Consider the following 16,733-nt stretch of genomic DNA (forward strand, 5'->3'; position numbering starts at 1 on the left):
TGGAGTCCCCTTCAACCTCAACATGCCTCATTCCTAGTTGCTTACCTATCTTCAATCCTTGTATCAATGCCATTAACTCAGCTTTTAGAGAATTGCCCATGCCGATAGGTCCAGAGAACAATGCTACTATTCTCCTTTCAGAATTTCTGATTACTCCCCCGATACCTGACAGTCCCGGATTTCCAAAGGAGCTTCCATCAAAATTCAGTTTAATCCTGTTACCATCTGGAGGTTTCCATTCCATCCATACTCTCTCTTTCACTCTTGAAGATTGTGATACTTCTGTCCAAGATCTTATAATGTCTATGACTGAGAACTCTTGAAAGATATGTAAGGATCTTATCCAATGAGCTACTTCAACTTTAATTGTGTCGATTACCTCCTCCCTTGTTCTACTCTTATCCAAAAATATTCTGTTATTCCTTTCTTCCCATATTACCCAATAAATAGCTGCCTTTGTAGCTTTCCACATAACCTTCACTCTTTTCTTTGATTGCCTCAAAAAGTCTCGGTTGAAAAGTCCTGCCACATCTTGAGGGGAACCCACCTGCAACCAAAGAGAAAACAAAAAGAATCCCAAATGTGATGCACAAAGGAACAAGATAATAATAGATGTGTCAAGGTCTCACCACTTTCCTTACAAAGGGAGCACATCGAGGAGAAAGGCAAGCAAAAGGCCTTCTTCTCTCCAGCATATCACTAGTACTAACCTTGCCAAGGAAAATTTCCCAACAGAAAGGCTTGAATTTTTGGGGGAATAGGCTTACTCCAAATTTGTTTTACAGGGAAGTCCCCTACCGGGTTGCTAGGTGTTGCAAGAATACTAAAGGAGGAACAAGAGAAGAGGCCATTCTAGAATCTTCCAAGGATGGGTCCAAATGAACTTGTTCTAACAGATCCAACAATTTGACTAAAGAGGCACATTCATTTTTCCTGAGGCCCCTCCTGAATCCCAGATTCCAATTGACCCCATTTGGGCCAGGATTACCCAAAATGCTCACTGTTTCCCCTTTGAAATTTGAGTCAGGGAAGAGATCTTTGAGTGGACTATCTCCCACCCAAAGATGTTCCCAGAAACGAACTTTATTACCCCATTTGGGCCAGGAATTAAGGAATGTTGGATAAATTTCAAAAATTGCTTTCCGAGGAGAAGATGAGGAGACATGAGGGGCAGCTTTTGCATCCCAACCATTTCCAACCAAATCATGAATACTCACAATGACTTTGTGCCACAGCCTATCTCTCTCAAACGGGAATCTCCACAGCCATTTTCCTAGTAGAGCTAAGTTCCTAAGTGAAATATTTCCTATTCCCAAACCCCCTTTATCCTTGGGCATTCTAACTTGATTCCAATTTATCAGGTGAGCCTTCCTCTCCTCCCTTGGGTCCCAAAGGAAATCTCTCATGTATTTTTCTAACCTCCTTGCTACTCTACAGGGTACTCTAAAGGTTGAGAGGAAGTAAATAGAGAGGTTTGCCAACGTGGCTCTAATCAATGTTATCCTTCCCCCAAGAGAGATATAATTCCTCCTCCATTGAGCTAGCTTCCTAGCAAATTTTTCAACAACAGGCTTCCAAAAACCTTCTGACCTAGGGTTACCACATAAAGGTAGACCCAAATAGCTAATTGGCCACCTTCTAATTTCACATCCCAAAATCTCTACAAATCTATGAAGTTCCCTTTCCTCCTAATTGACCCCTACAATGCCTGTTTTGGTCCAATGTATCCTTAAACCTGTCACCCCACAAAGTTATCCAATAGCAACTTAAGGTTAACCACTCCTTCCTCGTTACCTCCCTCACAAAAGAAGATTGTCTCATCTGCAAATTGAAGGTGGGAAACAACTAACAACTAGGTAGAAATCTGCTGAATTAAAAAATATGAAAGAAAAGAAGTTTCTTGAAGAGAGAAGAGAAAAGGAGAAGAAGAGAAGAAGAGAAGTTGGAAAGAAAAGAGAGCAATGATCTGGCTGCCCCCTTCACTTATTATTTATACTAAAAATAATAGAACAGTAAAAGACAACTATGCCCTTATAGGGCGGCAAACATAAAACAACGTATATAACACTCAAAAAAATAATAAAATTAGGACTCACATAACTATTGTGGTCCCCACCTCCTATCTAACAACTAACATAAAACATCTACTCAGAAAAATATCATAAAACTAATTAATCTTCAACACTCCCCCTCAAGTTGGGAGTAAATGTCACACATTCCTAACTTGCGTAGGTCATGTTCAAGCTTGTTCTTTGCCACCCCTTCAATGAGAACATCAGCCAGTTGCAACTCTGAAGAGACATAAGGCAAACAAACTTCTCCGGTTGTTATCCTTTCTCTTATAAAGTGTCTATCAACTTCAATGTGTTTTGTCCTATCTTACTGAATTGGATTGTGGGCAATATTGATTGCAGCCTGATTGTCACAGTATAACATCATAGGTTCCTCTGCTTTCACCCCAATCTCACTCAAAAGAGATCCAACCCAAAGAAGTTCTGAGACACCATGAGACATGAATTTATACTCAGCCTCTGCACTTGACCTTGCCACAACCGTTTGGTTCTTACTCTTCCAGGAGATCAAGTTTCCACCTACAAGGGTACACACTCCTGATGTAGACCTCCTATTATCTAAGCATCATTCCCAGTCTGCATCTGTATAGGATTCTAGCTTCAACTTCTCATGATTTGTGAAAAGAATGCCTCTGCCAGGGTGCTTTTTTAGAGATGCAAGTATTCTCTCAATAGCTTCCCAGTGCTGAACCCGAGGTGCATGCATGTACTGACTCACAACACTAAGAACATAAAAGATATCTGGTCATGTCATACACAAATACAATAGTCTGCCCACCATTCTTTGATATCTCCCCACATCCTTTACTAACTCACCATCCACACTAGACCTGTTCATGGGCCGGGCCGGGCTTTCATTTGTCATTAAGGGAAATATGCTAGGCCCGAGCCTGGCCCAACCAATGGGCCTATAACTTAGGCCCGAGCCCAGCCTGATAAAAAGCCCAAAGCCCGAGCCCGAGCCTGAAGCCCAACCTAATTAAAAAAAAAACAATTTTCCCTATTCAAATTAGAATTAAAAATTCAAATAGTTTTTTTTTCCTATTTAAATGAACAATGGGCCTACAAGATGGTATTTTTCCCCTTTCTTTTATATTTTAAAACACAGTTTTACATTCTTAAATAAAAAAATTTATTCAAATGGACATAGTCACATTACTCACTTTAAGTCTAATATTAGGTCGGGCCGGGCTATTTTGACAAAACCCGAGCCCGGCTCAAATTTATTGTGGGTCGGGCTTTTTGGCCCGAATTTAAGCCCGCAGGCCTATAACCACGTTCAAGCGCGTCCGGGAGCCGAGCCGGGCCGGGCCGGGCCTGCCCGTCGGGCCACCCTACCCATGAACAGGTCTAATCCACACCATTAATTCTATGATTTGGATCAATAGGAGTGTCTGCTGGTTTGGTCACCAGCTTCCCAAACTCCCACAGTAGGTCAAGTACATACTTTCTCTGTGAAATGAAGATCCCATGCTTGGATCTTACAACTTCAATCCCCAAGAAGTATTTGAGCTCACCAAGATCTTTGATCTCAAATTCTTGCTACAATGATTTTTTGAGATCATCAATCTCCTCCAGATCATTTCTCGCCACCACTATATCATCCACATACACAATCAGAATTGACACCAAAGCATCTCTCCTCTTCACAAAGAGGGTGTGATCAGACTGTGTCTGTGTGTATCCAAAACGGATGAGTGCCCCTCTGAACCTATCAAACCGAGTGACTATTTCAGTCCACACAGAGATTTTCTAAGTCTACACACCTTTCCCTTACCAACATCTTCATAAAAACCTGTTGGAATGCCCATACATACCTCCTCCTGTAAATCATCATTGAGGAAAGCATTTTTGACATCAAGCTAGAACAAGGGCCATGAATAGGTGGCTACTAGAGATAAAAGGATACGAACTGAACTCATCTTAGCTATTGGTGCAAGGGTTTCCAAATAATCAACACCATAGGTCCGAATATACCCTTTTACTACCAACCTTGTCGTGTACCTCTCTATCTTGCCATCGGCCTTATACTTCACGACCAACTGTCTCCTTGTCTAGAGGGAGATCAACTATTTCCCAAGTTTGGTTTTTGACCAAAGCATCCATCTCATCTTGCATGGTTGTTTTCCACTCAGGTTTGGAGAGAGCCTCAGTAACATTCATGGGTATAGACACAGAATCCAGGAAAGAAAGAAAAGCACGGTAGGAGAGTGATAAGGCACTGTAGGAAAGTCGGTGTGAAATGCAGTGGATTGTACACTTTCTCTTCCCCTTACGAAGTGCAATGTGAAGATCAAGGTTAGTGGGATCAGCTGCAACAATGGTGTTAGGGACAAAGACATTATCATCAGAAAACATAATAGACTCAGGCTCAAGAGGAATACCTGGAACTGTATCTACCGAATCTGGAGTTTCAGAAGGACTGACAGAGAGTGGTGTGGGTTGAGGATGTGTGGAGTCAACCATAATCTGTCGGCACTGATATTTCTGTGAGGTTGCCCGTAGTGGCTTAGGTAATGAAACTGGAGGTGCAGGTGCTAGCTGAATTGATGTTGATGCTGGCTGAACTGATGGAGGCACCAAAGAAACAGGAAGAGAAACAGATTGTGAGTTCTCCTCCCCAAAACTCTCCCCCTGAGGAGAACAACTCGACAAAAAGGTAGATTCAAAGAAGGTAACATCCATAGTGGCAAATCTGCTCCTCGACACTGGGTCATAACAGCAATACCCCTTTTGGTTCTGAGCATACCCAAGAAAAACACATTTCTTGGCCTTAGGATCTAATTTTTGCCGATGAGGGCCAAGAATGTGAACAAAAGAAACACAACCAAAAAGCCTTAGAGGTATATGAAATATCTCCCCATCTGTAAAAAAAAAAAAGACTAAATGGCACCTTAAACCCCAAAGTCCGTGAAGGAACACAGTTAATCAAATGCACAGCTGTAAGAATTGCATTTCCCCATAACTACACAGGAACTAAAGCACACACCATAAGACTCCTTGCCACCTCCACAATGTGTTTGTTTTTCCTCTCAGCAACTCCATTCTGTTGTGGTGTATATGAACAGCTACTCTGATGAACTACACCATGTTCTAAGAGATACGTGGTCAGGTCCTTCTCAAAGTAGTCTCTGGCATTATCTGATCTAAAAGACTTAGTTCTCACTCCAAATTGTGTGAGAACCATCTGGTGGAACTGTCGTACCAAGTTAGGAACCTCATTGCGTGATCTGATCAAATATATCCAAGAATATCGTGTATAACCATCCACAAACAAGAGAAAGTGACGGAATTCTCCCATGGAAGAGAAAGATAAAGTGACACAAAAGTACTTCTTTTATTACTTGGTTTAAAACACTATCTACAATGCTTTCCTAACTGACAACTCTCACACTCCAAAGTAGATAATTCACAGACTCAAACAACTTTGGGAAAAGACATTTCAACAAATTAAAAGAAAGATGTCCCAAGCGATTGTGCCAAAGCATAATCTAGTTCACTGACTCTGACCCACTACTACTGTTGTTGCTGCTAGCATGATGGCCCTGATGCCTCGGAATCTCATCAAGAAGATAGACTCTATTCACCTCACGACCACTCCCAATCATCTTCTTTGACTCCAATTCCTGCAAAACACAATTACCAAGAAGAAAGGTCATGGAACAATTCAAATTTTTTGTCAAAGAACAAACAGACAGTAAGTTGGTATGAAGTCTAGGGACATGTAAAACAGAAGATAGAGTTATATCATTGGTCACTCTAACTGTCCCCTTCCTAGCAATGGGCATATGTGAACCATTTGCTGTAGATACTTTCTCTACCAGAGCACAACTGATAGGAACTGAAAATGGTAGGGGCATTAATCATATGCTCAGATGCTCTTGAGTCTATAATCCAGGGAGGCCCCTCCTTACCTTGAGTGGATGCAGGATTTGCAGTTGCACATGAACTACCTATATGTGCAAAGGAAGTGGCGTAGTCGGCTCCTACATTTTGTTGCCCATCTGGAAGGCTAGAGCTAAGTGAATCTTTCTTACTCATAAGGTGTCCAAACCTCTCCAATTAAGTTCTCACTGTTGCTACTGTAATGGATTCCCAACCAGTTTGGGAAAGAGGGGTTGAAGAGTCTCCTATAGTGGCTACATTTGCATTTCCCTTCTTGTTTCTTATCCAAGCAGGCATAAGATTTGGATGAAGCTTCCAACAAGTGTCCTTGGTATGCTTAGGCTTCTTGCAAAAATCACACACCAAGTCCTTATCTTCCATTCTAGTCTCACTACTCCCCTTGTCTCTATTCAGCTTAGGTTTTGTCGTACCAACCATAGCCGACTGATCAATCCTAGGCTATCTCAGCATTACATTCCTCCTACTCTCCTCTCCAGAGACAAAGGCATAAGCCTAAAAGAGTGTCACACTCTCCCTAGAAAGAATATGCTGCCTAGCAATGTCAAATTTAGGATTCACCCTGCCAATAGCTCAAAAACCCTATTCCTCTCTACTAGTATGTGATAAGTTACTGCATCATTTACACTTTCCCATACCACAGTTTCCAAGTGATCTATTTCCTGCCATAGAGTTTTCAACGTGTACACAAGAGGTTTTTCTTCCTGTTTCATACTTTTATCACCTGATTTTTTAACTGATAGGCTCTAGTTTCATTTTGCTTTTGAGAATAGGTTTCAGTCACTCCATCCCAAATCTCCTTAGCAGTATTAGCCCATAGGAAATTTTTTGCAATATGAGGTAACATAGAATTACACAGTCAGGACATTACCATGTAATTCTCCTACACCCATCGGGAAGAGTCTGTATCAGTTTCTTCTCCTCCCTAGTGAGATACCCTAATTTTCCACGGGCACCAATAGCCATCTTAGCTGATTGTGCCCACTCCAAATAATTTGTACCATCAAGTTTTGCTGTGTAATGATCCCAGACTCAAAAATATCACTACTACCTCCTACACCCAACCCCACAATACTGGTAGATTTCATCTCGATGTTCCAACTCTCCATCTTACTTCAAACAATTCAATAGTAAGAAAAAATAGATTGGAGACCTTAAAAAAACAATTTAATATCACACAACAGAAACCAACCCTTCCGAAAGAAGAAAACCCTAGATGGAGGGAAATCTCTCTCCTCCCCATGCCTCCAACAGAGAGAAAAGTGAATCGATCACTCCGGGAGGCCTAGAAAATTTCAGAAACCAAACCGCCCTCTTCAGAAAATCAAAAGAAAACTAACAATACCTGGGCACCCAAGATCAAATAAAAAACAAAGAGTCCAACTTTTCTGAGACTCTTCCCCGTACTCCAGTTCTTCCTGATTTTGATGTCGAACAGTAGATCACCTTCCCAATGACTAGATCTCACCAAAAAATCTAAGAACTGGGCAATCTATAGCAGATCGATCAGCCCTTTACTACTTCATGCACTCGGCTGATTTAAGGCTGCATGAGAATGCTTCAAGAAACCCTAACCTGGCTCTAATACCAAGTAGAAATCTGCTGAATTAAAAAATATGAAAGAAAAGTAGTTTCTTGAAGAAAGGAGAAGAAGAGAAGAAGAGAAGTTGGAAAGAAAAGAGAGCAATGATTTGGCCACCCCCTTCACTTATTATTTATACTAAAAATAATAGAACAGTAAAAGACAACTATGCCCTATAAGGTGGCAAACATAAAACAGCATATATAACACTAAAAAAATAATAAAATTTGGACTCACATAACTATTATGGTCCCTACCTCCTATCTAACAACTAGCATAAAACATCTACTCAGAAGAACATCATAAAACTGATTAATCTTCAACAAACCTCTTGACTTCTACCTACCCTCCACCCTCTAAACAAGCCTTAAAATCATCATTTTTAAACCTTCATATGGTTTTGTGTTTTTCCTCGTTGAGATGTGCAGTCAGTGGCAACCTCTATTGGGTGGTTTGGCCAACCCTTTTTTATTACATTTATTCTTTTTTTATAAGTAAAAGCAAAATTTTATTAAAGCAAAAAACTTGATACACCCAAGAAAGCAGGTCCTAAGATAACCCCACTAACAACCAGATTCCCACCCAACTGAAATAAAACTATAAGAAAACTCCAAAGAAACATATTTGCACAAAGACAAAGAAGAAAAACGGCAACATTTATTCTCTTTTGATCATGTATCTCATTTTTTATGAGTCTAAAATAAATTCATAACCTAGAATTTAGCACTATGAAGAAGAAATCTTAAACTTCAGTTAGTACACAATTCTTATAATATATAATGATTTTGTTGGTATATTATAGCTAGTCAAAGAATAAATAAACTTACGAATGTTTCCTCTTATTTGTTCCCTCTGGATCCAAGAAGCAACCAGCAACCCCATAAATCTCTTGCATCTGCAAATTGGAAGAAACTTCATGTCTAAGAGTTCCAAAGAAAATAATGCAACAAATGCATATAGAAAAATAGCATCCAAACCAACATATTAATTAGTTTTCTTCTGTGAGTAATGAATAATCTCACATGGTTTGTGATTTCAATATAGATAGACATTTTTCCTTGTAGAGATAGAGAAATTCTGGAGATATTTCGTTAATTTTGCTAAGATATTTGAAAATTCTAAAAATAGGAAAATTCTCTAGAAACATGGAATTAGTTAATAAACCTTCAAGGAATCATCGGAAGAAGTCTAATTGCACAATGCACATTAGGCTCAAGAAACCATTAGCAAAGAATTGTATAAATCAAATAGGACAAAGCTAAGAGACAAGGTATCTTTCTGTCTCCCTTTTAGTCTTTTAGCCATTTTCTCTTCATTAAATATGTCATTTACTTGTCATTTTGACTTTTTCCTTTTTTGTTACTATATGTTTTATTAGATTGAAAATCCTCTTTTGTAGTTTTATGGATTTTTATTTTTCTTTTGAATTATAATGACTTAGTGAATCATATCAAAATAGTAAGCCAATTATCCAATCACCAATCTCCCATTGCTTCTTTTAGGAAAAGATTTAAAAATGATGATTTTAATGAAATATTGAAAATTTTTTAATAATATTCTAAATTTTAAACCTTAAATATATAGCTTACCAATGAAATTTGAAGTATTGTCGACATATTGGCAAAATATCAGAAATATTAGGAAAAAGATTCCGAGAAAACTTTGTATCACCCCCTAGAAAAATAGGGATATTTTGGGAAAATTTTGCCAAATATTGCTGATATTGCAAGCCATGATCTCAAATTATATAAGATGCACAAACATCAAATACTAGTAGGGGCAATCATGGGTCGAGCCCAGGCTGGGCTTAAAACCTATGATAAACCCAAGCCCGGGCCTGGTCTGACCTGGACCCCAGGCCTGAAATATAAGCCTAGGCCTAGGCTGGGTTGGACTTGGCTTTGGGTCTCTAGCATTAAACGATGTGGCCACCCAACTCTCACAATTGTCTACTTCTTATATAGATAAATGCAAAGCCTTGATTCTCATAATTAGTCAATATGGGACCTTGAATGTAAAATGAAGGCTTTGCATTCATCTATATAAGAATAGACTACAAAAGAGAATGAACAATGCACTCTTACGTGAGTTGACTTGTCGACATCTGTCAACTTTAATATATATATATAATACATGTTAAAATGCTTATATAAAATACTTAATATAAAATAAAATAAAACATATATCTATATATATCATATAATATATATTGTGGGCTAGGCTGTGCTGGAAATGATCACCCATACCAAATAGTCAGCAACCTAGTGAAATTGTAAAACGACCTGGAAAAATTGTTTAACATATTTACTTTATTATATTTTTGAAGATAAATAAAAAAAATTATTAAAACAGGAAAAACAGGATACAATCACCCGAATGAAATGAAAAACCCAAAGTACAACCATCTAAAGCTTAACACCTTTGTATGCCAAACCCCCAAAAATCCAATCACCCCGACAACCTAACCCCAAAACAAGCAAAAAGCACCAACATGACACAACAAAGAAACATGGACAAGAATACCATACAGCACCCAAAACAAAACAGAACCCCCACCCAAGACCCATAGCTACAAACCAGACCCACAATGGATTCCAAACTACTTGTTAGTTTTCTGACTACAATCTTCCTGGTTTCTTCTGGCTGTGCTTTTGTTTTTCCTTACTTTCTTGTTAGGTCCAAGGCCAAACAAACCTCCTTTTATTCTTGTGAAAACCTTTGAAACTGGTATCTGTTGTTGACTTCTCTTAATCTTCTGAGTTTTTAATCTTCTTACTGTAATTAATCCTCCACTGTCTACTTCCAACTTCCCCTCAGAACTTTTACCCCTATCCGGAACAATCTGCCCCTCCAAAACGTCTTCCTTTTCCTTTATGGGATTCTCCCTGCCTCCATCAAACTTTTCCAATCCTTGGTTTGTTAAGTTACTTGATTTTCCAACTTTATAAATTTGTTTTTCCCATTCCTTTCCTCCGCAGACCTGAAGGCTTCCTTCACAAACTCCTCCCCTCCTATGAAAAATAAACCTAGAATTTTGTTAACTTCCAATTCCTTGTTTACAACTTTTTCAATGTCCCACATAACCTCCACCTGATCGTCTCATCTATCAATGGATCATCCTCACTTTCCTCCCCTGTGTCCATATTCAGCCCCCTTTCTCCATTTTCTTCTAAAGGAAAAGTTAAAACACAAAGGCATGTTCATAGCCATGCATACAAGGAAACAATAAATAAATGATCCTCGTAAGAATGACATTTGAACAGGCATAACATATATATTAAGAACCATAAAGTAATAATTTTTGGACAAAAACTTCCTATATCAGCTTCCATGGGGAGGGAGGGAGGGAGAGAGAGAAAACTAATTGAGGGTGATTCATGAAACATGCAATAGAATAAAAGTTATTTTTTTAGGAGCCTTGGTTGTAATCTGCCATTTCAGGCTCATTTTAATAAAATTTTACCTTACCTTTTATAAAAAAAATAATTTTTTTTATTTCCTTCTTTTTTAGAAAGTGTAACTTGTATTTATATTAATGCATGGCAAAAAGAATTCTACAGTATAAAAGAGAGACTGTACATTGATGTAAAATAATATGATATGACAACCTCCATCCATAAAAAATCATAGGTCAAAGAACTGTTTTTATACAAAAAGCCCATTTCACCCCAGACCTAGCTAAGCCATCCAGTCATCCACCAAGTTGAAGTCAGTTGGTAACTACAGCTGAAGATACATTTAATGTGTCCCTAATCTCAAGTGAGTACTAAGACTCCAGCATTTGAAGGATCAGTGCTTCCAATTGAGCAAAATAAAGGTTGTAGGGATACTACAACTACAATGCCCTAAGGACCTGGTGGGGTTACCTTGGGAGGTCCCATCAAACTGATGCCTGGATTCTCCCAATACCCGTAGAGGTAAAGGTACCCTAACAAGAGGCTTTGCGCAAAAGGAGCAGAGTGCTTCAGTACAAACATTTTACTTCTGCCTTGAAATATCAAAATGCAATACAAGTGACTGCAATTAAGACAAATTACTTTTTGCTCGTATAAAAGAAAAGTTGCAAACTTAGGAGCCCAGAATACCAGGCCGAATAGCTCTACCTGCTTATCCAACCAGACAAGATACTGAACAACTGCTGCACCATCCCGAATATGTGCCTTTCTTAATCTCCAACTCAACAGTGTTCTAAAAGTACAGAAAAGCAGTCCATAAACATAAGTTTATTATGTTGGATATAATATTAATCAAGTAAATAATAAGAAGATGAATTGAAGTATATATATATATATATATATAATGAATAAATAAATTTTTATCAGATGGGAAGAATCAAAGTTCAATTTTTCAGAATGAGAGAAAGAGAGAGGGAGGGAGGGAGGGAGGGATGGAGAGAGAGAGAGAGAGAGACCTGCTAGTTTGCAAAACTATGCATGTAATAATGGTAACCCAGTTAGTCATCATTGAAAATCTAATTCAAACATAACAATGGATGTTCTTTTCTGTCATCCTCATTGTGTAACTTATAAGACCATGAGGAAGTATTAACATCTTCCCTTAATTGAGTATTGAGATAACCTTAGCAGATAACTGTGAGATGAAAAAAGGATGATAAAGCTGCAACTGTACAAAACATCTTCCCTTAGTTAAGATGTTCTTGTCTGAAAGTGTGACAACTTTGTACGAAGCATATCAAAGAAACTACAGGTCCAACAAGAAACTATAGTTTCTGGAAAATTAGCACATTTTCTGCAAATCCAACAAGACCACAACTGTAATCTAAACATGTTGACTGTTTGATAAAGTATATCACTTTAGGAACAAGCATCTGATGTTAGAAAGGTAGCATATTAAGGTATAATAAATGCCACTTAACCACAAGCTTCAAATAAATGAAAGTGGACATTGAATCAATTTAGATTCATGTCTCTCAAGTATTACTTCATCATGCAAGTGCTTTTATGTTTATTCCTTCTTGTTCTTTTGTCCATATATAGCAGGCATAGCTTTCAAGGCTCCAAGGCGAGGCTAGGCAACAGGGGGGTGGCGCCTTGTCGCCTAGGCGGGTGCGTAGGCATCGCCTAGGCAATGGATTTTTTTTATGTAGAAAACATAGAGCCTAGGGTAGTTCCCTAGGTACTATAACCATATTTCCTTAAGAATTATTCATAATGTTCATAAGAAAAAGTTCAAGTTGAAGTATAGAAAATCAATATATTCATGAGAATAAAAAGAAGAAGGAAAAGAAAATTCAAAAAATATAGGGGTTGAACCCTTATTTTTGTTATAGGAAAATAAGAAAAGAAAATGTGTTGATTAGAAAATGTGTAATAGTAGTAGTAGTAGTAGTAGTAGTAGTAGAAAATGTGTTGATTAGACAAAATTTTAAGTTCTTCCTTACTTATTGGTTCAGGTTTTAAAGTCTTTGGGGGTTCAATACAGCATTTAGCAATGTTTATATTGATTAAACCCTAACAAATAAGAAAATAATAAAAAAATAGTATATAAACACATAAAATGAATATTTTAGTTTAATAGTGCCTATATTATAATTATAATGTCAAAAAATAAAGAATAAAAAGTATTTTACAATACATAGTACAAAACTGTTTGGCGATTAGGCAAGGCGAGCCTCAAAGGGCGCCTTGTTGCCTAGGCGTCGCCTTAACAACTATGCTAACAAGGCAGCTGACTTACTGGCCTCCTTAACTTGCACTTATTTTTTCCTAAAAAAGAATGGTCTATTGTGAAAAACAATTTTATTCCCTGCATATTCACATCATAGTAATATCCAAAAGACAAGGAAAAGCTCATAGCACAACACTATTGTATTGTTAGACCCTTGTAGCTTATTTAGGATAGTTGAGAAACTTCTAGTATAACTCAAAATGTAATCTTTATTTGCAGTAAATATATCTATCTACCTTGATAGCTTTTGCAAGGGCCAATGGTGATTGTTGCAGGAGAACCTAATCAGAATTCAGCTTTTAATAGAGTGCATAACAGCATGTCTTAGACAGTTGTATGCCCTTAGCTCCAATCAGATTGATGTACTTATGACATTTATTGTAAATGAATAAGTGCATATTTGATTCATGTTCTTGTGGTGTGTTTTTGTGTAATACCCTTAAACTGGACATTTAATGAGACTCATGTTAGTTTAGAATGTTCATAGCCATTGGATAAGTCTGGGGAGATTTATCCTGCTAAGGCTAACACTGGTGTGCTGCCAAGTGTTGGGTTGGCCTATCTCAGCTACCAGGGTGAGACCCAAAGCACATGCAGTGTAGGTTTACTTGAAACCCTAAACCGAACCAGATTTCCAGTATTGCCCTGGACCTTGGAAATTAGTGGGCAAAATTGGAAAGTTACACTTGACCCCTAGACTCGATTATGATACTACACTATGTGTCAGATTGGGCTATCTTTGATATGCCAATCAGTGAGATCCTTAGAGGGGGTCCAAACTTGGGTATGTTGGGACAGTCCGAGAATTCATTTGAGCGGGTGATCATAGTGACAGGATCAGCCCCTTTGTCGGACAAAGGTAATGATCGGGGATGCACTCTCTCTGATGGCAACCAATTCTGTCGGCAGTCGATTTCAATCGTTGAAATTTGTTTTGCAAAATATTTATATACAGATATAAATAAATATATATATATACGGTTTCAAATTGTTTGCAAAAGGTTTTAATTCCCGGGATCCATGTGAGTAGAGAGTGCAGCACTGTTCCTTGCAGCCGAGGGAGAGGTCCTCTCTTGTCGAATAGTGTTTGATCATTATGGGCTGAGAGGTTAAGTGTAAGACCATTGAGGGTAATACTTGATGGGCTAATCTTGCATCTGCCCACAGTCCCTGGGTGTTACAAGGTGGCTTGGCCCAGAGACCACTTAGTGTAAGTGTTGGACCCATGGAGTCCATGAGATGGGCTCAAGGGGTTCGCTGGGCTTTCTAGTGAATTCGGCTAGGCCTTGTAACAAAGGCTGGACCGAACCCTTGTGACTTATGTGTAGATCAATGCTTGGGTCCCACGCCATACAAGGAAGCCCAATTGGGCAGCAGTTTGGAAGGGTAAGTGAGCACATATACTTATTGGGCCTAAAGCCCATTTCAAACTGGGCTTATTTGATAAGTTAAATAAAAGGGTGAATCTGAGATTAGATTAGCAAATAAGATAGGGTCTTACCCTATCCACTTAGAGAGTCTAAATCTGAGTACAGATTCAGATCTGAAAACCTCCTGATAAGATTAGGAGATGGTTGATCTAATCTGCATATAAGATAAGGGTCTATCCTTATCTCTTAAAGGGAATTCAGATCCAAATATAATTTGGATCAGCAACTCCTAATAGGATTAGGAGATGATTCCTTTAAGGTTATAAAAGGCAAAGGGGGCAACAACTTTTAGAAGTTCATCACATTCAATTCAGAGAGAGAACACAGCACTCAGTGAGACTGAGTTGTTTTCTCCTTGCCGCTACCATTACTGCCAGTTCAATTTCCTCTCTAGTAGGAACGATCAAGATTGGATCTTGATACCAGCCTTTGGGGAAAGGCTGATCTGAAGTTGTGCTCATAGCCTCTAGCGAATTCTTGTGAAGGATTTGATTCGTTGGACAAACATTGTTGATTCTGCTCCATCCTACACTGCGCCATTTTCAGTGGGAGCAGTTTTTTATTCCTTCCTTGGGCGTGAACACCTCCATTGGGAGATATTGTTTTTCCGTATCAGGTATATCCCCCTTCTACTTCTGGTTTCAGATCTGGTTTGGTTTATGGTTCAAGATTGATCCTTGAAAATGTAGATTTTCTAAAACAGGGAATGTGATTCCTAGATGAGGGGAGAGGAAATTTTTGAAATTTCGCCTAACCTACCTGCAGGGTTCGGCCATCCATATGATGGATCTCTAATCCCTTCAGCACGAACTAGGATCAACCCATATGAAGTTATGTTTTGTCTCTTCTGCTTCATTTTCAGCATTCCTTATCAAACCAGCTTCAGAAGTAACTCCTGAATCTTTCAAAAATTCATCTTGATCCCCCTTGATTGCAAGGCAGCTTAGCTAACCTGATGCAAGCAAGACTACATCTGATTTCACAGCATCATAGTCATGGACTTCAATTCCATTCTCCTCCATGTAATAGTGTACCTACACACCAAGAAATATATATATATATATTTTTTTTAATCAGCACCAAGAAAGCATTTTATTAAATTAATAGAAAAAATCCGGTACAAACTTTTTTGGATAGCCTCAGCTACCCCGTTAAGCTTAAATAAGACTATCAAAAACAGAAACACTATGAACTTTAAACATTACAAGTTACAACTGAGCCAAAAAGCTCTGCACCCTGTTAACCCCTTGCTTTGCTAGCTGATCTAACAAGCTATAAGCTGACCTTGGAACCCACTGGATAGGCAGCTGCATACTTCTTGACAATCTTCTAATCTTTTTTATCTCATTCTTGAAATACCATGGAGCCTTCTCAATTTGTTTCATCCAGCTAAGGACTACTTTTGAATCTCCTTCAATTGTTAACTTTCTCACTCCTAGTTCCAAAGATTTTTGCACCCCAAACACTACTGCACTCAGTTCAGCTGTTGTAGAATCCCAAGAGGACCTGAGTGTAATCCCAATATTATTCCACTTTCATTTCTTATTACCCCTCTCATACCAGAGGGACCCGGATTGCCAAAGCTGCTTCCATCAAAGTTTAATTTAAGGAATCCATTCTCAGGTAGCTCCCAAGACTTTATTAGTTTCTTCTTTGAAGAAAAGGAAGAAGCTGTTATTATCCCCCAATTTCTGATAACATCATGGAAATTAAAGTCTGAGAACAGACTCAAAGACTTAACACAGTGTGCTACCTTTACCATAATCCCTTCTACTGCAACTTCTTTGCTTCTTTTCTTTTCCTCAAAAATTCTAAGCTTTCTTTCCTCCCATAATTTCCAGATCACTGCTGCCCTCAAGCACCTCCACAATACTCTCCCCCTCCTTTACGGCCATCTGAAGGTAGAAGGATCAAACAATCTGTCCTAACTCTTCGGTGTTCCACCTGCAAACAAAGAGTGAGAAAAACCAGTCCTAAATACAACAAGCAAAAGGACAGTACATAAGAATATGATAAGCAGGTTCACCATTAGATTCACACAAATAGCACCAGTTTGGG

The 16,733-nt window shown here is 38.5% G+C and overlaps 1 protein-coding gene across 5 annotated transcripts in view; it reads right to left on the reverse strand.

The window, feature by feature from the left end:
- The window catches only part of LOC148876978 (aminopeptidase P1-like), a 47,610-nt gene that overhangs the window by 15,850 nt on the left and 15,027 nt on the right, over positions 1-16,733 (reverse strand). For 2 of the 5 annotated variants that reach the window (XM_088979562.1, XM_088979544.1), the window contains exons 5-6: positions 11,661-11,745; positions 8,385-8,452 (exon numbers count right to left, since the gene is read on the reverse strand). In XM_088979562.1, coding sequence (XP_088835688.1) covers positions 8,385-8,452; positions 11,661-11,745 — 153 coding nt within the window. Of the gene's footprint in view, positions 1-8,384; positions 8,453-11,660; positions 11,746-15,434; positions 15,710-15,738; positions 16,620-16,733 lie in introns of those variants that run through there. The other 3 variants (XR_016110284.1, XR_016110285.1, XM_088979553.1) reach the window with 2 other exon arrangements.

This window comes from Nelumbo lutea, chromosome 1 (assembly GCF_056320005.1).
Source record: "Nelumbo lutea isolate HS-2025 chromosome 1, American lotus-T2T, whole genome shotgun sequence".
NCBI lineage: Eukaryota > Viridiplantae > Streptophyta > Magnoliopsida > Proteales > Nelumbonaceae > Nelumbo > Nelumbo lutea.